This window comes from Muscardinus avellanarius, assembly GCF_963383645.1.
Source record: "Muscardinus avellanarius genome assembly, chromosome: X".
Taxonomy (NCBI): Eukaryota; Metazoa; Chordata; class Mammalia; order Rodentia; family Gliridae; genus Muscardinus; species Muscardinus avellanarius.
The window spans coordinates 26,594,000-26,617,312 of record NC_137792.1 but is presented as its reverse complement, the minus strand read 5'-3'; the positions used below and the strand labels follow the sequence as shown (position 1 = coordinate 26,617,312).

At 33.7% G+C, this 23,313-nt stretch overlaps 1 protein-coding gene across 2 annotated transcripts in view; it reads left to right on the top strand.

The window, feature by feature from the left end:
• Nucleotides 1-23,313, top strand: part of DMD (dystrophin) — a gene marked incomplete at both ends in the record, with an annotated part of 2,101,015 nt that overhangs the window by 549,050 nt on the left and 1,528,652 nt on the right. For both annotated transcript variants that reach the window (XM_080719244.1, XM_080719243.1), the window contains 2 exons: nt 467-648; nt 17,931-18,081. In XM_080719244.1, the coding sequence (XP_080575370.1) occupies nt 467-648; nt 17,931-18,081 (333 nt within the window). The remainder of the gene's footprint in view (nt 1-466; nt 649-17,930; nt 18,082-23,313) is intronic.

Genomic DNA, 23,313 nt, shown 5'->3' with positions numbered 1-23,313 from the left:
TCAAGGCAAAATTGAGGAATCATTTGGTGGTATAGTCTAAAGTACCCATTTCTTACCCAAAATCATAGGTATGAGGTACACTCCAGAGGACCTATGAGGTATTAGGCTGAATAACCCTGAGTGGACACATTTTCTTGAGATGACATTCTTGCTTGACTTATTCTCCTTCGCTGTACTCTTTTCTGCTTCTTTAGTACCCCCTGCAGGTCTTCCTGGGATCTCTTATTTAGTAAATCCCCCGAGAATCCTTCCCTAGTTTCTCCTACAAAAGTATTCCACTTTTCTTATTTTGTACCAAAATTATATAGAGTTTCGTTAAGGATTAGATACCTTTAATGGATATACACATTTAAATATGAACAGATTTTAAAGTTTAAAAAATTCAAGTGCAAACTCACAGTAACTTACCCACAGTGTAATTTATTTATTCATTGTAATTTATTTATTTATTTTTCTTCTGGGTCAGGGGTTTATGATGGATTTGACATCTCATCAAGGACGGGTTGGTAATGTTCTACAATTGGGAAGTCAACTGATTGGAACAGGAAAATTGTCAGAAGATGAAGAGACTGAAGTACAAGAACAAATGAATCTTCTCAATTCAAGATGGGAATGCCTGAGGGTAGCTAGCATGGAAAAACAAAGCAAGTAAGTATTTATTTGTACTTAGTTGATAAAGGTAGCAAGTTTAGCCAGGCATAGTGGTACATACCTGTAGTCCCAGCTGAGGAGGCTAAAGAAAGATGATCAAGAGTTTGAGGTCAGCCACTGCAACATAGCAAGATTCCCATCTCAAAAACAAAATAACTGGGAATTACTGAGACAGAAGGATCTCAGGTTTGAGACAATGAGTGAGAAGCTGTTTAAAAAAATATATAAAAGGGCTGGGGTAGAACACTCCTGGATTCAAAACCTATTACCATACATACCCCAAAATAGCAAGTAGTAGAATATTATAATTATTTTGATAAAGCACAGTGGATTCGTCTGTATCCTCAATTTGTTCTTAAGGCATGCAGCTTTTCTTCATGGGACATGATGGTCTGATTCTCCTGTCAGTAACACTGATTTTCATGTTTGTAACTGAAGTGTAGACCTTGGCTAGATAGGCTATCATCTACAGAATCAAGCTTAAGAATGTTCAAAATTTTGTCATAATTAAAATTATCTAGGTTTTCTGTGAAAATTAAAATGTGAATGTGGAGGACACAAAAGCAATCACAGGAAACTACATAAAATCACTTCTTAGCTACAGTTTACAAGAAACTTCTCTTCTGAAGGGAAAACCCTTGAAGACATTAGTTAATCATATATTTATGATAATCTTCTTGAAAAAAGTTCCTCAGCTGCATTTGAAATGCTTATTCAAATATAGTATGTCTATGAATTACTTTGAACATTTGATTGATATAATCAAAAGAGCTTTTGAGACATTTCTAAAGATAGTATATTTCTTATAAAGGTAAAAAGCAGATTTCATCATTCTGGATAGGGTGCTTTGATTTATATTGTTAGGTGTGTGTGTGTGTGTGTGTGTGTGTGTGTGTGTGTGTGTGTGTGTGTATTCATGTAGAACCTATCGAGACAAGATAAATTTAATTTTAAACGAAAAGAAATGAAGTGCCAACTGTGGATTTGAATACATTAAGCTAAAGAAATTGTCCAAGCGCCTTAAGTTTACTTAGCTATTATTTATGAAGATTAAAAGCTTTAAAATAAGACCAAAAAAACCTCATCAAATATGCTGGGAGAATTGCTATTCCAGTATTAAATTATAATATGGCAATAGGGAGTAGGAAAACATATTTTAAGCTCATTTCTTTTGAAAGAATAAGTCAGACATATATAAGATAGAATTCTCACAACTATATCTATATTCCGAGGCAGAAGTTCTATGCATTTTTATATGTTTTCCCTACTGTTATCATTGTGATGATGATAACTATCTTTACAGGAAATAATTATACTGGTCAGTCATAATCTAAGTATTGAGTCTGTTACCCCTAATACCTCCAGGTCAATTTCTTTGCTCCACTCATTTATCATCACAAATTATAAGATGCAGAGCTGCCTACTTGTGGTCCAGGACAGAACTTTTTGTACCAATCTGTGCATCCTAACTTCAGCAACCTCAGAAAAATTAGAAAGCTTATAAAATCCTTTATTTCCCTTCCTGTAGTGGCAAGTCTATCTTCTTTTTGTGCACTCTAATTTTCAGCCTTCTTCTGGAGGCTAAAATTCCAAAATTATTTTTACACTCCCCTTTTTCAGTAAAACTAACACTGTAGTATTAGTTATTCATATGAGTAAATGTATTCATTGTAGTTTGAGAATGAGTCGCAAGAAAATGTGAGTTCACATTGGAATTAAAATTCCAAATCTTTCTTTATTATAACATTTTAAGTTTATTCTAAAATCTCCTTGTTCAAAGGATATCTACCATTAGATGAGAAATGATGTACAAAGTGCATACACTGAGTTGTTTTCACATAATTTCTTCACATCCATTTCTCTGGAGATGGAAATCCTAAAAGGAAAATATTACTACTGAGATAAGAGTAACATGAAAATTACTTTGTCCTTAGGAAAGATTTGGGAACTTTTGTTTGTATTTAAACAATTTAGAATGGTAATTCAAGGACCAACTTTTAGTCAACGTGGCATTATTGAAAAGTTGTTAAGATTAGAAATTAATCTGTTCCATTGTAGTATATATTATTTTCTAGATATTTTCTTGGAATACACATGTACTAAGTTTTATTTAAATGAGCAAATTTGGAAATAAGAGAGTTTGTAAATAACAGTGCCACTTTCACTAATTTGTGTGTGTTCATGCATAAAACCTATTAAATTCTAAATGAGATAAGGCATTATGCAAAATTTTGTGGAACTAAATTTTGATAGGATTTGGGGCAGAAAACAAAATCTGAGTATGACAAGAGGATATTGTCATCTAAAAATATTAATTCTGAGCCAACCATGGTGGCTCATGCTTGTAATCCCAGGACTTGGGAGGATGAGACAAGAGGATCACAGGTTCAAGAACAGCCTCAGCTACTTAAATTAGGCCCTTTACAACTTATTGAGAACTTGTTTCAAATTAAAGAATAAAAAATGGGGTTCAGTGTGTAGTTTGGAGGTAGAATTCCCCTGGGTTCAATATCCAGTACTGAAAAAAATAAAAATATTAATTCTGCCAAACATGATAGCACACATCTGTAATCCCAGTATTTGAGAGGCCAAGACAGGAGGATCCCAAATTTGACACCAGCCTTAGCAATGAAGTGAGACTCTCAGCAACTTACCAAGACCTTGTTTCAAAGCAAAATTAAATAGAGCAGCTAGTATAACTCAGAAGTAGAATGGCCCTGGGTCCAATCCCTAGTATTACAAAAAATAATCCTAGGTTTCACTGAATGCTTTAAATAAATTGCAGCCTGTTTTATTTCTATTTTAAGGATTTGATCTAATTTATTTTTGCAACATATGTTTTTACAAACATATGACTATTTTATAGTAGTAAGTTGCAAGTAAAAAATGATTTAGTTCAAACTTATCTTTCTCCTCCGAAGATAGAATGTCCATAGTCTCAGTCAGAAGCCAATATTCCTGCCTAAGGCTAGGGTTTGTGATGAAAGGAATGATATTTAACTTTGTATAAGCCTGTTAGTTATAACCAAAACCATGCTAGAATTCTCAGGTTGATATAACAAAAGTAAAAAAAAAATCTTGACCAGAAGGGCTTGGAGTAACATATTCCAAACTCTGAAAGAAAACAACTTCCAGCCAAAAATTTCCTACCCAGCAAAACTTTGTATCAAATTAGATGGAGAAATAAGAAGCTTCCATGACAAACAGAAACTGAAGGAATTTATGTCTTCAAAACCAGCACTAGAGAAAATACTCAAAGAGATTAACTACAAAGAAGAAATAGGTAACACTCACCAGAACCAGAGAAACAAGAGTTTCCATCCAACAGACAACTAAGATTGGTTATCTGTGGAGATTCATTATTTATGTTAGTCTTTTACCTATCTCTAAGTTGTATTGTTTGCCTTTATTGTTGTAAATTTTTAGGATTTCTAGTTGGAATATTAATATACCTTCAGATATAGCATTTGGAAATATTTTATCCCATTCTATTAGTAACTTTTAACTCTGTTTACATTGTCTTTGGATATACAATATTTTCTTTTATTTTTTAGGGAGTTTGTATATTCTTCTGTTGCCTGTGCCATTGAAATCATATCCAAGAAATCACTGCCAATTTCAGTGTTGTGAGGTTTTATGACCCAGATTTTCTTCTAAAAGTTTATAGTCTTAAGATTTATATTTAGGTCTTTTATCTATTTTGAGTTAATACTTGTATATGGGATTAGGTAAAGGTCCAATTTTATTCTTTTCCATGTAATTATTATTTTTCAACAATATTTAGTTAAAAGATTATTATTTCCACCACCAAATGTTCGTGGAAACCTTGTCAAAAATAACTTGACAATATATGGAAGAATTTATCTCTAGGCTTGTATTTAACTCCAATGGTCTATATATCTGCCTTTAGAACAGTACTACACTGTTTTAATTATTGTAGCTTTATATGGTTTGAAATCAGAAAATATATATCTGCTAGCTTTGTTCTTTTTCAAGATCGTTTTGGGTATCTAGAATTCATATACCATATTAGGATAGATTTTTTTGAAAAATAAATATATAAATATATGATAGTTTCACCTAAAAAAACAGAAAAAAATATGCTCTAGTAAGAAAGAAAGCAAAAAGAAATATTGAAATGCTATCTTTAAATCATCAAACGCTTGGTATCAGACAAATGAAACTGTTATGTGAGATTATCATTTTTAATTTTGGATAAATTGCTATAATACTAGATGTCAACCACTAAGCCAAGCATGGGAAGGAGGGATGGGGAGAGAAGGGGGTGGGGATCGGGTGGGGGCTGACTGGGCGATGTGTGCATGTATGTCTACAAAAGTTTGTATCCCACTATGATGTATGAATACAGTGCACCAATAAAATAAAATTTAAAAAAAAAAAAAAAAAAAAAAAAAAAAAAAGAAAATACATATATGCTTATAATTAAAATCTATGAATGTTTACATTTAGCAATTATAAGCATCATCTACCAATGTATTTACAACAAATTATGTTGGACATATTAATTTTGAGATATATGTTTATCTTTTTATAACTATTATAAACATTAATGGAGTACTTCTAGTTATCAGATACAATTCAAGGTACAGAGAACACAAGGATGACCTTAAGAGGTGAAGTCCAAGAACTAAAATGAATCTTTATATTCTAGATAGACTGACAGCCAATAAAAAATAACAGAAGAAAAATACCAGATAGGAATATATTTTTGAAGACATGAAAATATTATATGATAAAGTGTTTGAAGGGATAATTTAGTCTTAGTAATCCAAGAAGGACTTTCAACATTGGTATCATTTAGTTTGAGATATTTATTTATTTATTTATTTATTTATTTTTATTTTTAAATTTTTGGTGGTACTGGGGGTGGAACCCAGGGGCTTTTCTACCTCTGGGCTATACTCCCAGATCTATTTTATATTTTTTGGAAACAGGGTCTCACTAAGTTGCTGAGAGTCTAAGTAGCTGAGGCTGGCTTTGAACCTGTGCAATCCTCCTGTCTCAGCCTCCCAAGCGCGGGGATCACAAGTGTGCACCACCATGCCCGGCTAGTTTGAGATTTGAATTACAGGAAAGAACTACCATTTGAAGTTCAGTAGGAAGAGAATTTCAGAAAGAATATTTCAAGCAAAGGGAACAGTCAGTGCACGGGCCCTAAAATTAAGACAGTTTGGATTTTTGTGAGCACATAAGTGCCTGTGGGATGGGAAACAGTACAAGAGAGGAGTCTAGATAACCAAGGTATGAAATAGGAATGAAATTCAGATAAGGATCTGTTCACAAATGCACGTGTCAGCAACGATAAAATATAAGGGCTTTGCGTTCCAGAAGAACTTCAAGAAAAACCATCATAAGGCTTTAAATAGGAGAAAGGTCAAGAAAGCATATTAGTAAGGCCACTGCAAGAATAGAAAGCAGTTATCAGGGAAGTACAAAAGGCCAGGTAGGAGATGCTAGTTGTCTTAGTTTAGGTGGTAGTTGTGATTAGAATATATACCGTTATCTTAGTTGTGTGGATGTACATAAATAATTTCTTCCGTATTTATTTGTAGTTATTTTTCCTTTTTATCAAACTGCTTTCTGCTTTGAAAATAATAATTCTTGTGTTGTGCCGACAGACACTACTTAAATACAGGCAGCATCTAGGAAATGCTATGTATCCTAAAAACCATTAATACCTATCTAAAAATAAAGTGGATTTTTAAAAATAAAAATATTGACCTGATTTCATTTCTACTTTTCCTAAAATGAACTCCAATTTACCTAAGGAATAAGGTCTCATATTCACACACATTTCTGTGAACTGGGGCAACATGTGTCCCCTGTGTAACCCTGGATGTACTAATTTATGCAACAGCGAGAGCTGCAATATATTACCATACTTGGAAGAGACATTGGCTGCACTATAGTACAACATAGCTACAAATAAGATGGGTGGCTATGGATAAGTTACTTCAACCACACATTATCATTTTGCTTCTCTACCATTTTCTAATATCCTCCGTCATTTTTGTCAAAGAATATTTTTGTTTGGCTCTTCTATAGGAGTGAGGAAATACGAGCAATCTATTTATATGAGCAAAATGTAAAGTGATAATTTCTTGCAGATCAAAGTGGTTTGAGGACCAGCAGCATACATTTAAAATAAATTTAAATTATTTTAATGATAAAGACGTTCATGATGCATACAAGCCGGGTGTGGTGATGTACACTTTAATCCCGGTGTTTGGGAGGCTGAGACAAGAGGATTTCAGTTTACGGACAGCCTCAGCTACTTAGTGAGGCCCCCCACAATTTAGTGTGACCTTGTTTCAAAATAAAGAATAGAACATAGTACTGGGGGTATAGCTAGGAGGTAGAATGCCTCTGGGTTCAATCCCCAGTCCCACACACAGGAAAAAAAAAAAGATATGCATACAGAGGAATTTTGTTTAAGAATGAGCATGTAGATGTTTCTCCTTCCTTCCTTCCTTCTTTTTTTTTTTACCCCAATTTCCTTTTCTTCCTGATTTCTTTCCTCACTCTTTATTTACCCACAGATGTGATTTGCTGATAAAGTGAATACCAGCCTAATAAAGAAGTCTAAGACATCTCTAGACATAAACTAGAGATGTACATAAGCTAGTACCACAATGTTGGTATTGATCAGTTACAAATCTCTAACAATGTTCATGAATTTGAAGAGAGAGAACTATGTGTTACTGATTTCATTAATCAAAGGAAAAGAATCAAAACAATATCTCACATTCTTGAGTTAAATATCTTAAGCATAAAAAGCTCAATGATTTTTGTTTTGTTTTCTTTTATGCTGCATAATACCCTAAGGGTGGTAGGAGGTGAGAAAGAGAGAATAAAAAGACAAAACTTCCAACTGTGGAAGCACAAGAAGACAAGTGGCATAGGGACAACTGAAGATTTTCTTCTCTATGAATAAACTAATTAATTTGATTGAAAAATGCAACCTGCAGAGAGCAAAAGAGATTTACTGACATTTCTACAAGGACTCATAAAGATAAGCACAGCAAGTTCCATCAACTTCTCTGATAATTATGGTTAGGACATGCAGGGGGAAACTAAAACCTTTGTGATGGTAAGGTAAAATATGAAAGCAAGCCAGTCAGGAGGCCAAGCGAAGTTATGTTCTAGTTTACATCAGCAGGAGGAGAGATATGAATAGTAGCTGGGTGATAACACAAGTCATAACATAAAAAATCATTGTGAATCACCATCAAAATTCTGACTGGAGAGAAAATAATATATCTGACAAATCGGGTTTATCTTTTTCCCCAAATGTCTGTTCCAATCTTGAAATAAAATAACCTATGTGAGAATGGGTAGAGCAAAGGAGGTTCTAAGCAAATGAGTGGGTTATTTTCTCCCAAGCAAAGTAACTAACATTACATACGTGCACATCTGAATGGATGGATGAACAACTGAACTGTATTGTATACGTAGTTCCAATCTTTGAACTGAATCTGAATTTCCTGCAGTGAACATTTTAAAGGTGCATAATGTGAAACTCCTACTTCTAATTTTATATCTGAGTTTGGGAAGTCATTGATTTTTTGTTGCTTTATCCAATAATGTTAAAGTGATAATTTCTTGTAGATCAAAGTGGTTTGAGGACCAGCAGCATCGGCATAACCTGAGAAGTTGTTAAAAATGCAGAATCTTTGTTCTCGGTCTGATCTGCAGAATCAAAATAACCAATTTAACAAGATCCCAGGTGATTTCTAAGCATATTTAAGTTTGAAAAGCACAGATGTAGCTGAAATAATTATAAAATAGTACTAATCCACATTTCTTTTTCATAGACCTTTACTTACATATCTTCTGTTCCTATTTTTTTGTCTGTCAAGTAAGATGAAACAAATATTTTAATTTCTCAGAAGCTCAGAACTGTGCTGGTCATATTTTATTTAGACCTCAAATATTAATATCATCTCCCATAAGTGATTAATGGAATAGCAAGATTCTGGACCAAGAATATATAATGGGGACAAGATATGAGTATTAACAATAAATACTGGCCTAAAAGGAAGCAGAAGTTATTAACATATATTATCCTGACATTTGGTAAAGTGACAAATAAATAGGGCCATGGTATTTTTCTAAAAATAATGAAAACAAGGTGCACTAATACAGATAAATGTGAACATTCCTTGTTCACATTTAAAGTACGTGACTCTAATAGTTTAAATTATTATAGGAAAGCCAAATTTTTAGAATTTGTCGAAATCAGTATGCAGTATTTTGGGAGCAATGCTTTTTCAAAAAGATAAATAATGATAATTAACAAATTAATGTATTTCTTCATTTTTTAATTCAACTAGCATTTATTAATTTATTATCTACTAGATCCCTTGCACCGTTTGAGTTCCAAGCAAAATAGGCTCCCTCTAATGTTGAGCTTACATTCTAGTGGATAGAGATAATTAAAAATATGTACATACTGCCAGTTGTTGCCAGATTATCAAGAGGAAAAGAAGGCAGGGTATAGAGCATGAAACATGACATGTGTTGTAAATGAAGGCCTTTCTGATGAGGTAATGTTTAAAAGGAGCCCTAAATGAATGGCGGGAACAAACCATGTAGGTAGTCGAGCCCATGGGAATAAGAAAGTGAAAGGTCCTGAGGTAGAAGTGAGAGAGACGTGGTAGAAAAACAATGCACTCATCTGACAAAAGGTAAAATGCTTATAATCTGGTTTATGACTATAAACTGATCCCAATTAAATTAATATATCATCTCAATAAAATAGATGTGATATTATTGGACATTTTTTATACTTTTAATTTTTATATTTCAACTGGGAACTACTTACTCATTCAGGAAATATTATTGCATATCTAGTTATGTCAGGCACTTTGCCAGATGCGATGTAGTGCAAACTTATTGAAGTTGAGAGTAGGTTCCGTTACCTTATAAATTAATATGAACTCGGAGTGACAACATTACCCATTCTCTCTAGAAATAATTTAAAAAGACTTCCAACCATTGTGTCAGAGTTGTTGTGCTTGGTTTGTGATGACATCTGCAAGTTCTTCATCTACTTTATAAGTCCTTAATCAGGAATATTGAATTGAGGGTTGCCATAAAGTATCTGCTACAAGAAGCCTTTTCATCTAACCGTGTAGCTTCTTTATTATTTGGCTGGTCCTGCTTTGAAATTAGGTTTTCAAAAGGCAGAATAATTTGTTTATACTTTTGGGGTACTGGAGATTATACCCAGGGCCAGTCTACCTCAGAACTACACCCCCAGCCATTTTTACTTTTTATTTCGAAATAGGGTGTCGCTGAGTTGCTGAGGGTCTTACTAAATTGCTGAAGCTCAAACCTGTGATCCTCCTATCTCGGCCTCCCAAGTTCTGGGATTATAGACATGGGCCACCTCACCTGGTTTACATTTTGAACTTTAATCTTGTCTTGGATGGTTGAAGAATATTAATAATTGAAATATTGCTGAACAATGTGGATGGGACAATTAAATAGATCAATACTAAAAACAATGAAACATGTTGGTTGCTCTCATAGAATCCTTTATAAAACAATGTTGTTGTTCATATTGTCCTCTGTGTACAAATATATATTAATGCATGTTTAATTTGAGGGTAAGTTTGAATATTTCATTTTTCTCTGATGAAAATTATAGGTAGATTCTTTTACACTATTTATTTTAAGGTATTAGTTTAAATATTTTAGCTACTAAAGCCAGGCTACAGTATGTAATATAATGGTAACTATTATGATTAGCAGGAATTTTTGAAAAATATTGTCTGTTCTCCTTGATTTCTTCCATGGGCCAAAATTTCAGTTTACCCCCTGGTGAGGAAGGTAGTACTGGAGAATGGAGAATAGACACATTAGTTTCACACAAAATACATCTATATTTGGATTTAATATTTCTGGACCCAAGTTTGCCATCCAGCAGCGAGGTCTTACAAGGTAAGTCTAAAACTTGGAAGGAAAAGAATTTATTTATGAAGTCAAGAAGGTACAAAAGGGAACAAGAGACTAACCACTTTTGCAGATGCTGGAGGCAAACATTCAGAAATTTAGTATGGTAATAGAAGGATAATGGTGGCATTGGTAGTAATGATTTAGGTGAGAACACAATTATGATAAATCCCAGAACTTGGGAGGCAGAGACAGGAGGAGCCAGATTCGTGGCCAGCCTCAGCTACTTAGTGACTTTGTTTTGGGCCACCTCCCCATGCTATCTGAGCTAGTATAGGGCTGTAACTGTCTTCTTTATTTCTATCTTTGTAATAATAAACTCATTTAAGTGTTTAGCAAAAAATAAAATAAAAAACAGATAATAATAATAGTAGCAGTTGAAGTTTTACACATTTCCCAGTCATGTTTCTATTTGGGATCTAGTTTCAAAATGTATGTATGTCATTGGGCAGTTATTGAGCTTTGATAAATGCTACAGACCTTAGTTGAAATATACGAATGTGCTTGATATGGCCTATTCCTTATTGTCATGTAGCCAAAAAATACATACATTTGTATTTTTATAACTAAAATATTTGATTGAAAATTGACTGTTTCCTACCATTTTAATGCAATGTTACTATCTTTTATTTGGCCTATAATATATATCATGTTTTCTAATTCCTCCATTTAATGATATAACATAAATATTTAAAATATCTGGTCATTCATTTTACATTAATTCCATATGTTTGAGGAAAAATGGGTCTCAAAGTTTATTGTTTTTTCTGTCATTAAAGTAAACCTCATGCTAAGAACGATTGTCTGAATAGCAACAACTGTAACTTGCATTTCACTAAGAAGAAAGTGTGACATCTGTTAATGACAATCCCTTTACAAAATATTTTTTATATTTATAATCAAGGTATAGATGTAAACGTTATCTCTAGAAATGTAACATTACTACAGGTAGTCAATGGTGATGAATCAGGCTCCAAGGCCAAACTATCTGAGTTCCCACTTTGCCTCCTCCTTTTGCTTGCCTTTTGACTGACATAAACCTTTGTTTCCCTATCTGTAAATTGGGGCTAATATAATAGCCTGCGTTGCTAAGATTTGCCAGAATAATACCTTCATTGGCTGACATATGCAAACTTAGATCATTATTCAAGGGAAATAATATTTAACTATATCAAGTTTTACAAGGTCAAAATTACTACTGAATACATTTCTGTGACTTTTATACTGTAGTTTATGTCAGAAAAGACATCATTATATGTCATCTACCTTCCGCCTCCATGCTGTTTCCATGCATCTAGTTCACGTAAATCTGGAAAATACCATGATTACTAGATTCAGCTAATCAAATAGTTGCTGCTTGTGAATACTCAAGGGCTAAAGTGAAAATTATAGCTAATTCCTAAAAACCAGCACAGTTGTTCTCAACCCTGTAAATTCATTAGAATCTGTGTCTGGAGATTTTTTAGAAGTATCAATACCTGGCCCCCTTTCCAAGGCATTATGATTGAATCGTTCAGGTGTGGGGCTGGGACATCAGTTTGAAAAGTTCTCTTAGTGATTCTAATCAATACCTTTCTCTTAGGGCCTTATTCTCATAAATTACTTTAATGCACCTTTCTGTGATACTTTGAAGAAAAATTGGACTGAAGCCACCTTTTTAAAATAACTCTCTTAATAGAGACTGAAGCTCTAAAATCCAAGCAACTAGGTTAGGCATATATTGGTATTGTAGAAGCATCTGGCTGCATGCAAAAAGTTGAGCTTAAAACTATATAGATGTGTCAATTACAATAATTTTGCTAAAATTTTCAGTAACTAAATAAATGAACTTTCGTCAGTGTCATAAAATTACTAAATGACAAACATTTAGAGGTAACAAGTACATTGAAAATTTTTTCTAATTCAGACTGATAGCCCTCCCTTAAATTACATAGGTTTTATCATCAACATAAATCATGGAATTGTATATGGCCTGTGAAACATGTTAATTGACATCGCTCCTGTTTCCTTTTCAATCTAGACATCAGAATAATATTTCACTTTCTTTATTAGTTGCATTTCTTATTTGTGAATTGTAGATGAGTAGATAATTGTGAATTTTAGGAAATTAGGCCCCAAAACCTGTCTTAAAGAATTCGCCCTTCTTGGTAAATTCTCTAGGGTTTTCTTATTATAAACATTTATACCATTGTTGGAAGAATGCCTAACATCTGGCTATATTTTGTAAAATGTTTTACATAATTTTAGAATATATTTTCATAAAGCCTAAGAAATGCTTTTTTTTTTTTTTTTTTGTGGTACTGGAGATTGAACCGAGGGGCATTCTCCCTCTGAGTTACACCCCCAGCCTGATTTTTTTATTCTTTATTTTGAAACAGGGTTTAACTATGTTGGGGCAGGCCTCACTAAGTAACTGAGGCTGGTTGTAAACCCAGATTCTACTTCCTCAACCTCCCAAATGCTGGGATTACAAGCTTGCACCACCACGCCCAGCCTCTCAGAAATGCTTTTAATATCATCAAATGGAGAAAGAAATTAATGAAAACAGGTATCTTTTTTTTTTTCGGTACTGAGATGGAACCCAGAGAAATTCTACCTCTGAGCTATAGCCCCAGCCCTGTTTTTTATTCTTTATTTTGAAACAGGGTCTCACTCGGTTGCAAAGGGTTTCATTAAGTAGCTGAGGCTGTCTACGAACCGCGATCCTCCTGTCTTAGCCTCCCAAATGCCAGGTAGCATTTTTAATTTATAAATTTGTCTAAAAATAGAAATTTGAAATCTGCTATTCACATTTATTATAAGATTTCTGAGCTCAGGATATCATTGCTTACACATTATTCAAATAAAATACAATGGTGTAGGTAAGGACTTTTATATAATGGTTCATGACTATTTTTAATTTAACTTTTGGTTTAGAGCTATTCTGAGCAATATTGCAGTTACTAGCCACATATAGCTAAATTAAATTTTTATAACAAAATACAGTTAAATATTTAACCTTTTAATCACACTAACCTTATTTCAAGTACTCAGTAGCCCCATATGGCTAGTGATCACATTGAATATTGCAGCCAAAGAATATTTACATCATTAAAGTAAGTTCTGTTGGACAGCGCTGGTTAAACAGTAAATGCCTTCCTGCTTTGTAACAGAGTTTCTGTAAACAGTGTTCACATTGATTTCCTTCATGTACATGCAGATATGTTCTCATGGTGAGTATGGGGTAAGAAACAAATCACAAGTAAAATTTTTGAAAACTGGAATTTTTTAGAGAACCTTTGATTGCATCTAATAAAGAACTCCACAAAAAGAGATTATACCATTGCTCCTTAATGTGTGATCTATGTACCTAAAGCATAGGCATCCTTTAAGAATATGTTATAAATGCAGAATTTCAGACCCTACCACAAGCCTGCTGATTTCAAATCCTTAGTTGGACATACTACATTGGCCCAAACCTATTTGATGTCTATTATGTTACAGGACAATAAATCCAAGTTATCAAAGCCCTAGGTTCTTTCTATCTATTTTGTCAGTCTCTCTGTGTCCTTTAGATGTTATTAATGATTAGAAATTGGCCATAGCAGTTCTTCATATATCCTGCCACACTTCTGCCTTTAGATACTGTCAGAGCTATCTCTTTTCTCGATCTATTTTCTTCCAATTCCATCCTTCACCTGTCATATATGTATACTTCATTTTCATTTTGCTTTTACTTCCCTTTCTAAATGACCAACTGAAAAAATGAGTGAAACTAAGAAAAATTAAAAACCCATTTCTATGCACAGTATATTTTATTTGCAGAGTATATTTTATATTTTATTTTACTGAATTTGACTGTTACCCCACATCTATTTGCAGCTTTAGAATGTTAGCTGAAGCTTTGTAATTTTTCTCTCATTTTAATAATTTTTAAGTTGATCAGTATTGAAATTGTTATTTCTATGGACAAAAAACTCAAATATCAGCAATGTCATATGTCCCAAACTAAAACCAGGTTATATCCATTGCAAAGCAAAGTAATTTAAAGTTAAGTGCACAGACGTGAGTCACAAATAGCTTACCATTTGTATATTTGTTTCACATGCCACTCTATCACCTTTAGTAAGATTCTTCACCTTTTAACCTTCCAGTGTCCTCAGTAATGTACTAACAGTAGTGTTTTCTGAGTCATTTCATTACGAGGACCAATTATGGTTTTTTAATGTTTGCCAAGCTCCACTTCCATAAACTCATGTTTCATTTCTCATTCCCTGAAGTTATTCCTATCACATTTGAGAAGCACTGCATTTGAGTCATAAAGGTTTCTAAGAACACCACCTCACATTTGCTTCTTTTAGCCCAGTCTTGCCATGGGCCAGTACCCATTTCTGCTCAACCAGATGACTCTGGCCTGTATTTTCCCTGCATTCATTGATGTTCTCTCTTCAGATGCCTCGAGGAGGGGAAAAAAACAGCAATTTTTACTACCTGCTCAGTAATTTTGTGTAGGCTAAGCACAGGATACAGTAAGGACCAATCAAACATTAGTGAATAATTGAGTTATTTCAAAAAAGAACAATGAAGAAACAAAAATATTTGAATATTATGTTAAACATAATTATTCTCATATTCCAAAAAATATACAAAATACAAAATTAAAAGCTTAGCAGGGGTTCCAAAGGTGAACTTTTTTTTTTCTACATTTATCATATTCACAAGTCCACTTTCAGATGTTTCATCTTTAGGAAATTTCATCTGATGTTGAGAGATTGATCTCACTTTAAATAAATTGTGCACTAGACACAATAAATGGAATGAATTTGTTTCCTAGTTACATAAAATCCATTGTGAAATATCATGAGTGAGTAATAGCTTCAGTAACCCTATCTCTTCTCCAGTTATAGAAGAATAAGAAAGGGGAATGATTTGGCAAATATCAAAGGGTATTCTCCAGCCAGCATCAAATTAATATGTCTTCTCAATCATCTCAGTTTAAGCAGTTCGTAACCTATGCATAAAACACACAACCTAAAAAGGGATTTTCAAATAAGTAGCATTCTCACCTGCTTTGTTATCATTCGGAGTAATCTATTGATTTCATCTAGAAGCTTGTTAGAAATGAAAATTCTAAGTTTCAACACCCTAAATTTAAACCAGCATCCTCAGGTAGTTTGCATGTACATTTATGTTTGAGAAACCATACTGAAGATCGTAGGATGTCCATTCAAATACCATTTATATAGGATCTAGAAAACAAAAGAATGAGGTAAATCAGATATAAAAAATATCGGATAGAGGGTGATGGAGGCAATGGCGGAGACTTATATTTAGTATATGTGGTACAATTAATATTTAACTGGTCAGATTGTTGCAATATGGAGAGTTATGCTTAGGGTTTCTGAATCCTATTGGATATAATCAAGAGTCATCAAATCTGCTGTTTGTAGCCTGGTGATGTTTACAGGACTCTAAGTTGAATTCAAGATAATAATTTAATATTCTTACATCACAGTAATTTCTAATAACTCCTTGTATGCTTCCCAATTTGACCCAAGGCTACTACTACCCCTTTCTCTAATCCTTCTAGCACCACTGGGGTTGGTATCTTCTACTTGGGGACTTTATATTCTATTTTTTTCTACTTAAATCTATCATTGCATGCTCTACCACATTTGTTAGCTTTTTTTTTCAAATTAATTTTGAAGTTAATGTATGGATTCTCACTAAGTACCTTATGAAATACACACACACACACACACACACACACACACACACACATATATATATATGATAATTATATATAATTATATTATAATGATTTTCTTGTTGTAATTGTCAATGTATTTCTTTTTCTATTAGTCTCTAGACTACTTGAATGAGGATTGGTACTTTCACTGTTCATTTCTAACAAATAAATATGGAATTCAGTAAATAATGAACAGAATATCTGTCCACAGGTCAAAAATGTGAATACTATTTTAAACAAATTATATTAACTTTAACACATATATTAGGCTTGTAATATTTCTTTAAGTGTGATTAATAATGTGGCTTTTTTTCAAGTCATTTTCTGAGATGTGAATTTTTTCAGCATAATAATAATGAGAAGGAAAGAAAACCAAGAAATGATATTTTGGCCAGCAGAATCTTAACTGGTCTGTTTTCAGAGGCTATACTAAACCAACACAGCAAAAGATTTCTATACTTTGCAATGCTGGGATGGTGTTCCTTGTCTAAGAGATTTAAACATTTTTAATTTTCCTATCACTTAAATGGATGCTCATCTCTGTTCCCCATAAAAGGAAAATGTCTATTTTTGTGTCTGATAAATAAGCATTCATTCTTTAGACTTTAGATTACAATGTGTCTCTGGGTAAATGTCATTGGAAAACTAAAAGTTAAAAAATGGTGCAACCTAAATAATTTTAACTCAATTATGTGTATATTTTGTGTGTTTAAATGTTCTATTTAATGGTTAAGATTGCATATGACAGAAAAATACATTTCTAATTGAAATTATACCCTCTTTAAAGTGTGTAGTGAATTATACTTTCAAAAAATGCTTGAAACATGACTTTTGTAAAGAAAGAATATTTGCCTTAAAATTGGTATTAATGCTTCTAATTTGAGCATTTTTTGTTGAATGCACAGATGAAAAATGTCAATCTGTATTTTTGTCCTCATATAAAGTTGTGAGATTAATAGGCAAAGTATAATCTCGTGTTCATGATACCATATATGTAACTGATCCCTAAGTTATTGTTAGACAGGAGCAAAAAGTTCTGATGTGCTATTGCACAATGTACTGTGCTTTTAAAAAGGACAGAAATAAGGATTTTGAAAGTTTTCTTCAGAGAGAAATGATAAAAGAGGAGATAAGTATGTTTAACTTGACTTACACATTACACAATGTATACATGTAATATCATATGGTACCTCAAAGATATGCAAATTTTATATTCTTGTCTGAATTATAAAATTAATTTAAATTCTGAAGAGTAAAACCAGGATTTGGACATCTTTACCACACATAGTAAATAAGAATATAAACAAATAACTGAAAAATAAACTCCCAATTAATAGAGATAGCTTAAATTTCAGTTGGGATGTTCCCATTTAGTTAAATATATGAAACTTTCTGAAAATTGGAAAGAACCCAAGAAACAATAGCTTCCGAGGTATTTGATAGTGAGCTATACTTATGTCTTTGTTATCCAACAAAGGAAAGATGTGTAAATGTCTACTCTTCTACCGTTGTTATACTTTTAGTAATAAGTTGCTTTCCAAGAGATAATGATAGACTTCTCTTAAATTTTCAGTTTACATAAAGTTCTAATGGATCTCCAAAATCAGAAACTGAAAGAGTTAAGTGACTGGCTAACAAAAACAGAAGACAGAACAAGGAAAATGGAGAAAGAGCCCCTTGGACCTGATCTTGAAGACCTAAAACGCCAAGTACAACAACATAAGGTTAGCATATTTATGCTATATGGTTTTCTTTAAAACAGATTTAAGGTTTATTTGTATCACATATATACATAAACACACATTTTATGATTTACAGGTAAGAAAGAAAACTTCCAACCAACAATAGTTTAAAATAATTTTGCCAAATATTTTTTTTGAAACCTTTGTTATTGTGGTTTAAATGACACTTATAAAATTCAGGTGTTGCAACTTGGCTTCCCTGTAATTTCAATTCCTTGAGAGGCTGGACAAGAGGACTGTAGGTTTGCAGCCGGCCTCTTTAATGTAGGGAAGCCCTCCACAACTTAGTGAGATTATGTTTCAAAATGAAAAATAAAATAGGGCTAAGGGTATAGCTCAAAAGTAGAATCCCTCTGAGTTCATTCTCCGATACCACAAAATAAAGAAGGAAGAAAGAGAGACAGGAAGGAAGAAATGAAGAAAGTAAGGAGGGAAGAAAAAAGAGAGATGGTATCTTTAAGAGATGATTGGGCCATGAAAGCTCTTCACACGTGAATGGGATTCGGACACTTATAAAAGAAGTTTATGGCGTTTGTAGCATTCAGGCTTCTTTCACCCTTCCACACAAGGACCTAGCAAGACCTTCACTAGCTGCTGGCATGTTGATCTTGGATTTCCCCACCTCTGAAATTGTGAGAAAATTCATTCTGTTCTTTATAAATTACTCAATTTAAAAAATGCTTGCCATTTGTTTCTCTAAAAGCAACATAACTAGCTTTTTTTTAATTAAAAAAAAATCAAGCCGGACATGGTGCTGCACGCTTTGGGGAGTTGAGACAGGAGGATCTCGGTTGGCAGACAGTTTCAGCTATTTAGTGAGGCCCTTTGCAACTCAGTGAGACCCTATTTCAAAATTTAAAAAAAAAAAAAAAACAGGGCTGGGGGTGTAGCATGGAGGTAGAATGCCGCTGGGTTCCATCCCTAGTACTGCCAGAAAAAAAAAATCAAAATTATTCCTGAAAGAGAACAATTCAGGATATGTGATTTACTAATATTTTGGTTTCTAGGATAGAGGTTTTAGAGGTTATGTGGAATATATACTTAGATTGAGGTTTTCTTACATCATTTTACCTTCAATTCAGTTATTTATAACATGCCAACCCTGAAGATGAGAATCTGTAACATTGTTTTCTTAATAAATAATCTTTTAGTATTTCTAAACTTCTTTATTTTTTTTTCAGTACTGGGGATCAAACTCAGGGGCATACTACTTCTAAGCTACACCCCCAGCCCTATTTTTTATTCTTTATTTTAAAACAGGGTCTCATTAAGTTGTAGAGGGCTTCACTAATTAGCTAGGGCTGGCTGCAAACCTGCAATCCTCCTGTCTCAAAAACTGGGATTACAAGCGTGCACCACCACATCCAGCTTTAACTTTTTATAATCTATAGTTATGCTCCTTGGTTTTCAGAAAGCATTAGTTTATTTTCTGTGAATAAGATTTATATAAAAATATTTCTACACCAGAAATAAATATGCTTCATTTAAAAAAAATGCTATAAAATGTGAAAATGAGTTCTAAGTTTGATGGTCTGAATAGTGGCTTGCGCCATTCATAAAGACAAAAAACAAAAGAATTTTGGTGTGTGTTTGTGTGTGTGTGTGTGTGTGTGTGTGTGTGTGTGTGAACTGGGGGTTAAACCCAGGAGCATTTTATCTCCAAGCTAGGCCTCCATCCCTATTTATTTATTTATCTATTTATTTATTTACTTTTGTTTTGAAGCATGGTCTTGTTTCTTAGAATCTTGCTAAATTGCTGAGGCTGGTCTTCAACCTGCAGTTTTCCTGTATCAGTCTCTCCTGTGCTGGTATTATAGGTATGAATCACCAAACTCAGCTGAGAAGAATTGTTTTGACTGGCCAAGGCTTTAGAGTTATCACATGTAGCAAATAAAAATACAAGAAGCCAAGCCAGGTGTGGTGGTGCACACTTGTAATCCCAATACTTGGGATGCTGAGACAGGAGGATTGCAAATTCTAGGCCAGTCTGAGCTACTTAGGTATTCTGCAACTTAGTGAGACCTTGTTTGAAAATAAAGAATAAAAAATAGGGGTAGGGATGTAGCTTGGAGGTAGAATGCCCCTGGGTTAAATCCCCAGTACCACAAAAAGAAAATAAATATAAGAAGCCTATTCAAATTGAATTTTAGCTTTAAATAGTGATTGTTTAATTACTATTTAAAAAGTGTATGTACCAAATTATTGATTTTTGAAAGCACATTTTGCTGTATTTCCTTTACTTTTTGTGTCAATTTTCAGGATTTGTATTTCTTGTATTTATAGCTTTCAAAGAGAATATCCCCTCCCTCAACTGATAACTCCTCATTCCATGTTTCAGTCAACCTTAATTTATCAGATCTACCTTCACAGTTCTTCCATACAAATAATAGTTGTTTTCATATTTAATTTATTTTATATTTTGCTAACAAATGGGGCTAATCTTTTTTTCTTTCTTTTTTCTTTTTTTTTTTTTCAGTATTGGGGATGGAGCCCAGGGGCATTCTACCTCTGAGCTACACCTTCTATTTTTTATTCTTTATTTTGAAGCTGAGTCTCTCTGAGTTGCAAAGGGCCTCACAAAGTAGCTGAGGTTGTCCTTAAACAAAGATCCTCCAGTCTCCCAAAGGCTGGGATTAAAAGTGTGCACTACCACGCCTGGCTTAAAACAATCCATTTTTTACAGCAGTGTAAAGTGAAACAATTAACAGAGTTGTACCTGTGATAATCCTCACCAATTAATAGAGTTGTACCTGTGATAATCCTCACCCACTATGCCAGCAGGGAAAAAAGCAACAACTATATTATAGCTATCATGCGGACATTGTGACTAAGGGTTATTCTCTCTAGATTTTAATTGAACATCTGATGAAGGAAGTTAGATTATTTAGTGATAGTTTTTTAATTTCACTACTTTGCTTGTATGGAAAATGTACTTCTCTGTTGGACCCTTTGTCTGACTACTGTTGTGAATTTTCTGCACGAAACTTCCATGTCCACCAATAGCTTCATTCTATCCGAGGGTATTAGTTGGAGAAGAACATTTCAGCCAGTTTGAAGGTAGACAGGAGTAGCAGTATTGCTTTCTGAGATGACCTTAATCTATGAAGGATGGGAAATGATGGAATAAAGATGATGGGCGATGACCGCACTGAATCCTTGTAACTTGGTGGGACAATTCCAAAATGTGTTCTCTCCAATCTCTTAGAGATTATTCAGCATGACTGAGCTCTAGTCGCCTATTGAGTAACTTGCTTCACATTTTCACACTTCCATGAAGCATCATGGTATCATCTCCCAAATAAACTGTTTTGTCTTGTTTCTTTTCTTTCTCTTATTATCTGTTTCGGAATAATCCAAACTATGAGAGCCTTTTTGCCCTGACAGAGTTCTAGTTTTAGCAGTAACTACATTTGTATTTGTTGGCTAGCACTAAGTATCTCGGGTTCTTCATAACTTCACTTTAGAAATAAATGTGTTCACCTAATAGGTTTCTGGTGTTTCTTCCAGTCAGGGTTTTAATGTGTTATTAGAAGTGTCAGAATAGGTCTGTAACAATGAATGTCAGAAGGGAGGATGCTGATGCTTGATGCCTGGAGTGCAGAGGAAACCATAAAGATAGGCTCCAAAGAGAAGTATGAATGACTGAACGTAACTATGAGGAAAGTCCTCAGCTTGGCACTCTGAACAAACTCTTCATGAAGGTTAGACAGGCCCTCCAGTATCTTAACATTCTGACAATTACCTGAGATGTTATATGCTTTCCTTTGGAAAATATAAGGTGAATGGAAAATATTTGACAAGTAGTACCATAAAATTTAAATAGATTATCCATTACATGAAAAATGCCATTTGTGATTAGTATGAAATTGCTTTGAAGAATATAATTTGAAATAAAAAAGACAAAGGATTATATACATGTTTATTATGTAACATTTTACATCCAGTACTTATACATATGAAATGCATAAAGAAAACGGATTGAGCCAGGCGTGGTGGGCGCACACTTTTAATCCCCGCGCTTGGGAGGCTGAGACAGGAGGATTGCACAGGTTTGAAGCCAGCCTCAGCTACTTAGTGAGGCTCTCAGCAACTTAGTGAGACCCTGTTTCCAAATAAAATAGAAAATTGGTCTGTAACTATAGCCCGGAGGTAGAAAGCTTCTGGGTTCCACCCCCAGTACCACAAAAAAAAAAAAAAAAAAAAAAAAAAAAACCCAGAGGGATTGGTTTGCTGGCTCAAAGTAAGGCAAACTCCTACTTTTAACCCTTCAAAGACACTTTAGGAACAATTAGATTTCAAAAAAATTAGACAAATGAAAAAACAAGTGAATTAGAGACCTTACAGTTGATAACAGTATTTTTTTTAATTTGGCAATAATTTTGCTAAAAAAAATTTGTTGCTAATGGTCCTAGCTTAATCATTATACACTATAAACTTGTATCAAATTATCACACTGAGCCAGATGTGGTGGTACATATGTATAATTTCAGTAATTGGAAAGCTGAGGCAGGAGAATTGCAGGTTTGTGACCAGCCTCAGCTATATAGTGAGGTTGTTCATAACTTAGAACCTGTTTCAAAATAGTTCAGAGGTAGAATGCTCCTGGATTCAATCCCCAGTTCCACACACAAAAATTATCACACAGTTAGACATAAACATATACAATTGTTTGTCAATGAAAATGAGTTTAATTTATTTAAATGTGAAACATACACTTTTTTTTTTTTTTGGTGGTACTGGGAGTGGAACCCAGGGGCTTTTCTACCTCCGGGCTATACTCCCAGACCTATTTTATATTTTATTTCGAAACAGGGTCTCACTAAGTTGCTGGAGCCTCACTCAGTAGCTGAGGCTGGCTTCGAACCTGTGCGATCCTCCTGTCTCACCCTCCCAAACTCTGGGATTACAAACGTGTGCCGCCACATCTGGCTGAAACCTATGTTTCTTACAAGTACACATTTTAAAACTTTGTTAGACTTTCCACATTTCATAAAATGAAGGAGGATAAATATTCCTCCTTTAGGTAATCAAGTTCAAACTAAAACTTTATTTAAATAGTCATTTACTTGGAAGATTTTTCCTTATAAATTATAAATCAAGGAAATTGAGGCATGTTTTCCTTCTGGAAACAAAATCCATCAGTAATTTTGTAGTGTCCAAAAAAGTGACTTCTCCCAGCTCTATCACCATTATTCTAATCTAATAGAGTATGTA